This window comes from Scyliorhinus canicula, chromosome 29 (genome assembly GCF_902713615.1).
Source record: "Scyliorhinus canicula chromosome 29, sScyCan1.1, whole genome shotgun sequence".
Taxonomy (NCBI): Eukaryota; Metazoa; Chordata; class Chondrichthyes; order Carcharhiniformes; family Scyliorhinidae; genus Scyliorhinus; species Scyliorhinus canicula.
Window position 1 is genome coordinate 12,987,901 of NC_052174.1, and position 10,965 is coordinate 12,998,865.

Genomic DNA, 10,965 nt, shown 5'->3' on the forward strand with positions numbered 1-10,965 from the left:
GTGAGTGTGTGTGTGTGTGTGGGAGGGGTATATGTGTGGGTGTGTGTGGGTATATGTGTGGGTCTGTGTGTGTGAGTGTGTGGGAGGGGTATATGTGTGGGTGTGTGTGGGTATATGTGTGGGTCTGTGTGTGTGAGTGTGTGTGTGTGTGGGAGGGGTATATGTGTGGGTGTGTGTGGGTATATGTGTGGGTCTGTGTGTGTGAGTGTGTGGGAGGGGTATATGTGTGGGTGTGTGTGGGTATATGTGTGGGTCTGTGTGTGTGTGTGTGGGAGGGATATATGTGTGGGTCTGTGTGTGTGAGTGTGTGTGTGGGAGGGGTATATGTGTGGGTGTGTGTGTGTGAGTGTGTGTGTGGGAGGGGTATATGTGTGGGTGTGTGTGGGTATATGTGTGGGTCTGTGTGTGTGAGTGTGTGGGAGGGGTATATGTGTGGGTCTGTGTGTGTGAGTGTGTGTGTGGGAGGGGTATATGTGTGGGTGTGTGTGGGTATATGTGTGGGTCTGTGTGTGAGTGTGTGGGAGGAGTATATGTGTGGGTGTGTGTGGGTATATGTGTGGGTCTGTGTGTGTGAGGGGTATATGTGTGGGTGTGTGTGGGTCTGTGTGTGTGAGTGTGTGTGTGTGGGAGGGGTATATGTGTGGGTGTGTGTGGGTATATGTGTGGGTCTGTGTGTGTGAGTGTGTGGGAGGGGTATATGTGTGGGTATATGTGTGGGTCTGTGTGTGTGAGTGTGTGTGTGGGAGGGGTATATGTGTGGGTGTGTGTGGGTATATGTGTAGGTCTGTGTGTGTGAGTGTGTGGTAGGGGTATATGTGTGGGTGTGTGTGGGTATATGTGTGGGTCTGTGTGTGTGTGTGTGGGAGGGGTATATGTGTGGTGTGTGTGTGGGTCTGTGTGTGTGAGTGTGTGTGTGTGTGGGAGGGGTATCTGTGTGGGTGTGTGTGGGTATATGTGTGGGTCTGTGTGTGTGAGTGTGTGGGAGGGGTATATGTGTGGGTATATGTGTGTGTCTGTGTGTGTGAGTGTGTGGGAAGGGTATATGTGTGGGTGTGTGTGGGTATATGTGTGGGTCTGTGTGTGTGAGTGTGTGGGAGGGGTATATGTGTGGGTATATGTGTGTGTCTGTGTGTGTGAGTGTGTGGGAGGGGTATATGTTTATGTGTGTGGGTATATATGTGTGTGTGGGTATTTGTGGGTGTGTGTGGGTATGTATGTGTGTGTCTGTGAGTGTGTGTGTGTGGGAGGGGTATATGTGTGGGTGTGTGTGTGTGAGTGTGTGGGAGGGGTATATGTGTGTGTGTGTGGGTATATGTGTGGGTCTGTGTGTGTGAGTGTGTGGGAGGGGTATATGTGTGTGTGTGTGTGGGTATATGTGTGGGTCTGTGTGTGTGAGAGGGGTATATGTGTGGATGTGTGTGGGTATATGTGTGGGTCTGTGTGTGTGAGTGTGTGGGAGGGGTATATGTGTGGGTGTGTGTGGGTATATGTGTGGGTCTGTGTGTGTGAGTGTGTGGGAGGGGTATATGTGTGGGTGTGTGTGGGTATGTATGTGTGTGTCTGTGAGTGTGTGTGTGTGGGAGGGGTATATGTGTGGGCGTGTGTGGGTATATGTGTGGGTCTGTGTGTGTGTGTGAGTGTGTGTGTGTGTGTGGGAGGGGTATATGTGTGGGTGTGTGTGGGTATATGTGTGGGTCTGTGTGTGTGAGTGTGTGGGAGGGGTATATGTGTGGGTGTGTGTGGGTATATGTGTGGGTCTGTGTGTGTGAGTGTGTGTGTGTGTGGGAGGGGTATATGTGTGGGTGTGTGTGGGTATATGTGTGGGTCTGTGTGTGTGAGTGTGTGGGAGGGGTATATGTGTGGGTGTGTGTGGGTATATGTGTGGGTCTGTGTGTGTGTGTGTGGGAGGGGTATATGTGTGGGTCTGTGTGTGTGAGTGTGTGTGTGGGAGGGGTATATGTGTGGGTGTGTGTGTGTGAGTGTGTGTGTGGGAGGGGTATATGTGTGGGTGTGTGTGGGTATATGTGTGGGTCTGTGTGTGTGAGTGTGTGGGAGGGGTATATGTGTGGGTCTGTGTGTGTGAGTGTGTGTGTGGGAGGGGTATATGTGTGGGTGTGTGTGGGTATATGTGTGGGTCTGTGTGTGAGTGTGTGGGAGGAGTATATGTGTGGGTGTGTGTGGGTATATGTGTGGGTCTGTGTGTGTGAGGGGTATATGTGTGGGTGTGTGTGGGTCTGTGTGTGTGAGTGTGTGTGTGTGGGAGGGGTATATGTGTGGGTGTGTGTGGGTATATGTGTGGGTCTGTGTGTGTGAGTGTGTGGGAGGGGTATATGTGTGGGTATATGTGTGGGTCTGTGTGTGTGAGTGTGTGTGTGGGAGGGGTATATGTGTGGGTGTGTGTGGGTATATGTGTAGGTCTGTGTGTGTGTGTGTGGGAGGTGTATATGTGTGGGTGTGTGTGGGTATATGTGTGGGTCTGTGTGTGTGTGTGTGGGAGGGGTATATGTGTGGGTGTGTGTGTGGGTCTGTGTGTGTGAGTGTGTGTGTGTGTGGGAGGGGTATCTGTGTGGGTGTGTGTGGGTATATGTGTGGGTCTGTGTGTGTGAGTGTGTGGGAGGGGTATATGTGTGGGTATATGTGTGTGTCTGTGTGTGAGTGTGTGGGAAGGGTATATGTGTGGGTGTGTGTGGGTATATGTGTGGGTCTGTGTGTGTGAGTGTGTGGGAGGGGTATATGTGTGGGTATATGTGTGTGTCTGTGTGTGTGAGAAGGGTATATGTGTGGGTGTGTGTGGGTATATGTGTGGGTCTGTGTGTGTGAGTGTGTGGGAGGGGTATATGTGTGGGTATATGTGTGTGTCTGTGTGTGTGAGTGTGTGGGAGGGGTATATGTTTATGTGTGTGGGTATATATGTGTGTGTGGGTATTTGTGGGTGTGTGTGGGTATGTATGTGTGTGTCTGTGAGTGTGTGTGTGTGGGAGGGGTATATGTGTGGGTGTGTGTGTGTGAGTGTGTGGGAGGGGTATATGTGTGTGTGTGTGGGTATATGTGTGGGTCTGTGTGTGTGAGTGTGTGGGAGGGGTATATGTGTGTGTGGGTATATGTGTGGGTCTGTGTGTGTGAGAGGGGTATATGTGTGGATGTGTGTGGGTATATGTGTGGGTCTGTGTGTGTGAGTGTGTGGGAGGGGTATATGTGTGGGTGTGTGTGGGTATATGTGTGGGTCTGTGTGTGTGAGTGTGTGGGAGGGGTATATGTGTGGGTGTGTGTGGGTATATGTGTGGGTCTGTGTGTGTGAGTGTGTGGGAGGGGTATATGTGTGGGTGTGTGTGGGTATATGTGTGGGTCTGTGTGTGTGAGAGGGGTATCTGTGTGGGTGTGTGTGGGTATATGTGTGGGTCTGTGTGTGCGAGTGTGTGGGAGGGGTATATGTGTGGGTGTGTGTGTGGGTATATGTGTGGGTCTGTGTGTGTGAGTTTGTGTGTGTGTGGGAGGGGTATATGTGTGGGTGTGTGTGGGTATATGTGTGGGTCTGTGTGTGTGAGTTTGTGTGTGTGTTTGGGCGCTAATGACTGTATGAGGGTGAACACTTGATGTGTTTTTTTAAAATTCCGCTCCAAGTTCGGGGTTAATAAATTAGCTTTTTCTTTGACTTGAAGGAACCTGGTTTGATTGTTCTTTAAACAGTGAAATACATTCTGATCTGGCAACGGCTCATCCTCCTGAAAGGGAACTCTATCTTTGTTGTGACCAAGTGATGTAGAAAGGAAGCGATTCAGCCTTCACCTGTTGAGGGGGCTGTACTTTTAAACCCGCACGAGTCTCAGGATAATGAGAATATGATCCGATTAATGTCACAGTGTGTCCTGGGTCAGCGAAGCTGAAAATGGCCCTGATCAGATCTAAGCCAGCTCCATCAAAACATCCTCCCCCCCCCCCCCCCCCCCCCCCAACACATTCAGCAGCTTCTTCAATGTTCTCTCGTTCAAAACTAAATGGACTTTTCTTCGCGAAAGAGGATTTCGGAGCAAGGAGTCTGCTTGTGTTGGTTATTTACCACCCAGCCAGCCAGTTACTAAGTCACGTTTTAACAGTTTGCAAAGATTATTACAGCTTGGATTGCTAACACACACCTAAATTGTAACTCATCACCTAAACATTGCGCAATAGTCCGGCAGAGAATGTACAAACTCCCGTCTCGGGACAGAAGGAAGGAAGGGGAGAGAGATGGGAGTGAGGAGGTAGGGAGAGAGGGACAGTTCTTCGACAATGCTCTTTCACGGATGGTGCTGGAGGTAAGGATCCTTTTGCAATTTCTCGGCATCATTCGATTCAAACTGGGAGGACTGCTTGCATTTCTAATCAGAGATTCATATCATGCAACCAGTAGGAGGAGGCTAGTCGGGCCGCTTTGAAAGTGCGATCCACTCCCCCCACCCACCCCCTGCACCCCCCACCCTCTCTTTCCCCCCCCACCCTCTCTCTTCCCTCCCCCACCCTCTCTTCCCCCCCACCCTCTCTTCCCCCCCACCCTCTTTTCCCCCCCACCCTCTCTTCCCCCTCCACCCTCTCTTCCCCCTCCACCCTCTCTTCCCCCCCAACCTCTCTTCCTCCCCACCCTCTCTTCCCCCCCCCCACCCTCTCTTCCCCCCCCCCCACCCTCTCTTCCCCCCCCACCCGCTCTTTCCCCCCCACAGACCTGCAATGATATCTCCTCAAGTATTTATCCAATCCCTTCTGAAAGTTCCTCGTAAGTCTCCTCCCCACCCCCCACCACTTACAGGTAACACCTTCCAGATCACAAGTCTGGGGCAAGTTAGGGGCAGCAGGGTAGCATAGTGGTTAGCATAAATGCTTCACAGCTCCAGGGTCCCAGGTTCGATTCCCGGCTGGGTCACTGTCAGTGTGGAGTCTGCACGTCCTCCCCCTGTGTGCGTGGGTTTCCTCCGGGTGCTCCGGTTTCCTCCCACAGTCCAAAGATGTGCGGGTTAGGTGGATTGGCCATGCTAAATTGCCCGTAGTGTCCTAATAAAAGTAAGGTTAAGGGGGGGGTTGTTGGGTTACGGGTATAGGGTGGATACGTGGGTTTGAGTGGGGTGATCATGGCTCGGCACAACATTGAGGGCCGCCAAAGGGCCTGTTCTGTGCTGTACTGTTCTATGTTCTAAGTCGCTGTGTTTAATAAAAAATTCCTTCATCCCCCCCCCCCCCCCCCCCCGGTTCTTTTCAATCTGTGTCCCTCCTGATTACCGACTTCCTCGCCCCCAGAGAACATTTTCCCCTTATTTACCCCGTCAAAACACCTCATCATAGAATTTACAGTGCAGAAGGAGGCCATTCGGCCCATCGAGTCTGCACCAGCTCTTGGAAAGAGCACCCTCCCCAAGGTCAACACGCCCACCCTATCCCCATAACCCAGGAACCCCACCCAACACTGAGGGCAATTTTGGACACTAAGGGCAATTGATCATGGCCAATCCACCTAACCCGCACATCTTTGGACTGTGGGAGGACACCGGAGCACCTGGAGGAAACCCACGCAGACACGGGGAGAACGTGCAGACTCCACACAGACAGTGACCCAAGCCGGGAATCGAACCTGGGACCCTGGAGCTGTGAAGCAATTGTGCTATCCACAATGCTACCGTGCTGCCCCATGCTTCTGAACGCCTCGATTAAATCTCCCCTTAACCTTCTCAGCTCTAAGGGGGAAAATCCCAGCTTCTCCCAATCTCTCTGCGCTAACCGAAGTCCCTCAACGCTGGTGTCACTCCAGTAAATCTCCATCCGCGCTTCAAGACCCTGACAACCTCCCTAAAGTGTGGAGTCCAGAATCGTTAGTCGTGGCCTCACCCGTGTTTAATAAAGGCTTAACTTAACACTCGTGCTTTTCGTAGCCGTGTTGTAGTGTGGGAAACACAGCAGCCACTTGAGGCACAGCAAGCTCCCAGCAATGGTGGCTGAGGAATAAATATTGGTCAGGACCCCCAGGGTAGTGGCTGTGGGGTCCTGCTGCAAGGCCTCGCTTTGATATCTGATCCACAAGGTGGTAGTTCTGACACAGCAACACTACTGCGGCATTTATTTTTAAATTCTTTACGGGACGCGGGCATCGCTGGCGGGCCCAACATTTATTGCCCATCCCTAATTGCCCCTTCAGAAAGCACCTTCTTGAGCCGCAGCAGTCTATGTGGTGTAGATACACCCACTGTGCTGTTAGGGAGGACGCTCCAGGATGTTGGTTACAGTGCGGAACAAGGGGCCAAACAAAGCAAATACATGAGCAAGAGCAGCATAGGGCGTCGTGAATAGTGTTCTTACAGGGAACAGATCAGTCTGAGGGGGAGTCGTTGAGGAGTTTGGTAGCTGTGGGGAAGAAGCGGTTCCTAAATCTGGATGTGCGAGTCTTCAGACTTCTGTACCTTCTGCCTGATGGAAGGGTCTGGAAGAAGGCAATGCCTGGGTGGGAGGGGTCTCTGATAATGCTGTCTGCCTTCCTGAGGCAGCGGGAGGTGTAGACAGAATCAATGTGGGGGTGGCAAGCTTGTGTGATGCGTTGGGCTGAGTTCACCACACTCTGCAGTTCCTTGCGATCTTGGGCCGAGCAGTTGCCATACCAGGCTGTGATGCAGCCGGATAGGATGCTTTCTATGGGGCATATGTAGAAGTTTGTTAGCGTCGATGCAGACGTGCCGAATTTCTTCAGCTTCCGTAGGAAGTAGAGACGTTGTTGGGCTTTCTTGACTGTTGCATTAACGTGCGTTGGGGAGTTGGGGACGATATCCTTTTGCTGACCGTCGTGAGCATTCCTTATTTGAGTTGCTGACCTGAGGGAAACCCTCGATGCAATATCGAGAGAGTGTTGCATTGTCAGAGATACTTTACTCTGGCTGAGTGGTTTTAATAATGGGCTCCTGTTTCGCTCAAGTGGATGAGAATGTTCCCGGGGCCCCAGTGGGCGAATAGAAGATACTTTACCCAGTGCCCTGCTTAACATTTCCCCCTCAACAACATCACCAATCAAGAATCACATCTTACTGCTCCTGGTGGGAGCTTGCTGTGCACATAACTTTTTAAAAAATAGTTTACAGGATGCGGCCTGCTGCTGGTTGGCACCTTTAACATAGTCAAACCTACCCAGGCACTTCATAGAATCCCTACAATGCAGAAGGAGGCCATTTGGTCCATTGAGTCTGCACTGACCTTCTGAAAGGGAGGCCTATACAGTCCCACTCGCCCTTCCTCTCCCCGTATCCCCATCTAACCATTGGACACTAAGGGGCAATTTATCACGGCCTATCCACCTAACCCGCACATCTTCGGACTGTGGGAGGAAACCGGAGCACCCGGAGGAAACCCACGCACACACGGGGAGGACGTGCAGACTCCGCACAGATAGTCACCCGAGGCTGGAATTGTACCCGAGTCCCTGTCGCTGTGAGGCTGCAGTGCTAACCACTGTGCCAAGGAGCATGGGAGCAGAGTCAAACAAAATCTGACACTGAGGGCATATAGAGAGGTAGTGTGAAAGGTGAAAGAGGGATGTTTTGAGGAGCATGTTACAGGAGGGGGCAGAGGTGGGAGGGAATTCCAAAACTTCGGACCCAGGCAGCTGAAGTCACAGCCGCCAATGGGGGCAGCGATTAAAACAAGGGACCTGTCACAGGCCAGAATTTGGAGGGTGCAAGAGGGATCTCGGAGAGCTGCAGCAAGAGAGGTGGCGGGGAAAGAGAAAACGGGGATGAGCAAGAAGTCAGGTTTAAGCGCATTTGAGGTGAAGTCAATGGTCACGACGTAAGGAAACATGGGAGGAAATTTACACAAAGCGAGTTGCCGCCGATCTCTCACTTCCGTTCTTTCCTTGTCCCTGTCTAGGTCTGATGATTCACAACTGATGGGAAATGCTTACCGCAAGCAGGAGAGTCTAGAAGATGAATGAAAATGCTACAAGCCCGATGGTTGACAATGGTTCAAGCGAGGAGCTCCCTCAGAACGCCTCAAACTCCTGTAACAAGGATGAATCGTACAAGTATGTCTTCCTTCCTGTCTGCTATACCTATACCTGCATCCTCAGCCTGGTGCTGAATTCCATCATTCTTTGCAGCATTCTTAAACGACGGAAGGAGTGGAACTGCTCCCTCATCTACATGTTTAACTTGGCGCTGACTGACTTCATGTATGGCCTCTCACTGCCGGTCCTCATCGCCAGCTACATCATGCACGACGTCTGGGTCTTTGGAGACTTTACCTGCCGTCTTGTCCGCTTCCTCTTCTATTTCAACCTCTATTGCAGCATCTTCTTCCTGACCTGCATCAGCTTCCACCGCTATCTGGGCATCTGCCACCCCATGAAGACCATCACCATGGAGACCAAGAAGACGGCCAGGGTGGTCTGCGTGCTGGTGTGGCTGGTGGTCCTGGCTCTCACCTGCCCCATCTTCCATTTCGCCAAGACCGCCCCCTTCAACAACGCCACCAACTGCTGGGACGACGCCCTCGACACCGAGTACCCGCACTACGTGCCCTACGGGATCATCCTGCACTCGGTCGGCTTCTTCCTGCCCTTCTCCATCATCGCCTGGTGTTACTCCCGCGTGATCAAGACCATCTTCAAGACCATCAACAACCAGGAGTTCAAGTCTGCTGTCCCGGGCTTGGAGAAGAGGCGCAAGTCCATCAAAACCATTGTGACCATCACCCTCCTCTTTGCTCTCTGCTTCTTCCCGTTCCACGTGACCAAGACCATCTTCCTGATCAACAAGGCCGTCCCTGACGTTGCCTGCACCACCAAGCGGGTCGTGACCATCTGCTATAAGGTCACCAGGCCCTTGGCCAGCTTCAATGCCTGGCTCAATGCCCTGCTCTACTTTCTCACCAAGGACAAGTGGCCGCAGAACTGTCTGAAGGCCAAGAAGCAGACTGAGGACTCCAAATCCTCCTGGAACATTTTCAGACCGTTCAACCACCTGACGTCGCCTTCCTGAACCCAAGGCAGCCAGCTGGCGCGTGGCGGAGCGGGGCATCTGGAAGGGTGACCGGACTGGCACTCGACCAGCGCGAGGCCCCAGGTGGCGAGATCCGCTGTTCAGGGGGCGGAGCTTAAGCGCAGAGATACCTTGGGCGTCGCGCTCGGCCCTAGATGTTTGAGGGCCCAAGCTCTGCTCGCATTCACCCACCCCGCATCCATTTTATTTTTGTCGACTGGTTGTTCTGATGTGACCCGTGTCAAAAAAAACTTTTGTTAAATGCACGTGAAAATTGACCTCGAAGAATTGACAGTCATCCCGCATCCTGCTGCAGTTTGTAATAAGGCACTGAAGGGTGGTCGTGGGGGCCTCATTGTAACTGGGTCTGACAGGGAGCCCGTGTCAGGGCAGGGCGGGTGTATTGAGGCCCCCCCTTTGAGTCGGGGCTGAGCTACAGACGTGGCTCGTGACCTCTGACCCCAGTCCTCTGCTGTGGCCCATCCCTGTGATAACCCTGCAGTGTCATGGCTATTAAAGGATAAGCTGAATTTCTGGTGGCAACTTTCCCAAAACTCGGGCCGCCCACAGAGTGCTTTCCGGCCGATGGAGGACTTTTGAAAGCATAGACGCTGATGATGTCACGTGGGAAACGTGGCAGCCATTTGCGCCCAACAAGATCCAGCCAGCAAATAGACTGCTTCTTTTTTCTGTCTGTGTGTGTGTGTGATTTTGATTTGAGGAATAAATATTGGCCGGGACGCTGTGGGGCAGGTGTGAGGGTGCGGAACGGGGGGGGGGGGGGGGGGGGGGGGGGGCGACAGTCCCTGCTCCTGTTCACAAAATATTGGCCGTGAAGGCTCTCACGTCCGCTTGAGAGGGCAGATGGGGATCTCTCTCATCCGAGGGTCGGCACTGCTGATACTGCGGCACCCCCTCAGTACTGGGAATGTCAGCCTGGACTTTGCCTCAGAGCCGCTATCACCGGCTGGTTTAGCTCACTAGGCTAAATCGCTGGCTTTTAAAGCAGACCAAGGCAGGCCAGCAGCATGGTTCGATTCCCGTACCAGCCTCCCCGGACAGGCGCCGGAATGTGGCGACTAGGGGCTTTTCACAGTAACTTCATTGAAGCCTACTCGTGACAATAAGCCATTTTCATTTCATTCATTTTCACCTTTGTGTCTCGGAGGTGGGCGAGGGAGAGAGAGAGAGAGAGTGGCACCCACTTAGCCACGCTGACACAGTTAATAGCGTTGATTTTGTTTTATTGGCTGTTTAATCCTGAAGGGCTCATGACCAGAATGCAATGTTGGATGTTTGGAGTTGGCGTTCGATGCGTTTTTCTCCGGACGTTAATTTCCCAGTTAGTGACCGTCGCCAAGTTGGGTTGGAGAGGTCAAACCGATCCCCCCCCCCCCCCTTAAGTCCCACTTGACCCATTGACCGCCATCAACTTCACTGAAATAGAAACTGGACAGTATTTGCACAATACGACCTTGTCCACTGACTCCGGACAAATCCAAAGCCGGGTTGGCTGTCATGGAGGCCATTTTGATTTTTGAAATGTTCCCTCCTTGAGGTCCTCACCTGTCAATCAGCCCCTCACTATCTGTTTGATACTGTAGTCGTTCTAACCCGAATGTGATATAAAAAAGAGATTGGAACTGTTGATGGTTGTCGCAAATCATTTTGCTGTCTGCTGTCGCATCTTATATTCTTCCTTCACCTCCTGCTGTAGGTGCGTCCACCTTTTGGCCATTGGCCATGCCCGAGGTGAGCGTTGGGCAGGCTGTGGGGGCATCGTCGCTGAACTCCAACCCGAGGTGATAGCAATCAGGGAACACGCGCCGTCACTTTCTCTGCTCCAGGTTCCCCAGGGCCTATTGCAAAGCCTTCCTCCTGTTACCTTGGCTAAGGCAGCGGAGAGCTGGGATCGAAGGACTGGTTGCCATCCCTCAAAGGAATGGCCTGGAGTCTCCACAAATTGCAGTTTAATGTCCAT

General features: G+C 52.4%; 1 protein-coding gene across 1 annotated transcript; it reads left to right on the top strand.

Annotated features, from left to right (window-relative positions):
* Positions 1-3,955: 3,955 nt before the first annotated feature.
* Positions 3,956-9,740, top strand: LOC119958386 (P2Y purinoceptor 3-like). The gene is made up of 2 exons (XM_038786879.1): positions 3,956-4,295; positions 7,876-9,740. Exon 2 carries the CDS (start codon positions 7,932-7,934, stop codon positions 8,982-8,984), a length of 1,053 nt encoding a protein of 350 aa, XP_038642807.1. The 5' UTR covers positions 3,956-4,295; positions 7,876-7,931; the 3' UTR covers positions 8,985-9,740.
* Positions 9,741-10,965: the final 1,225 nt, after the last annotated feature.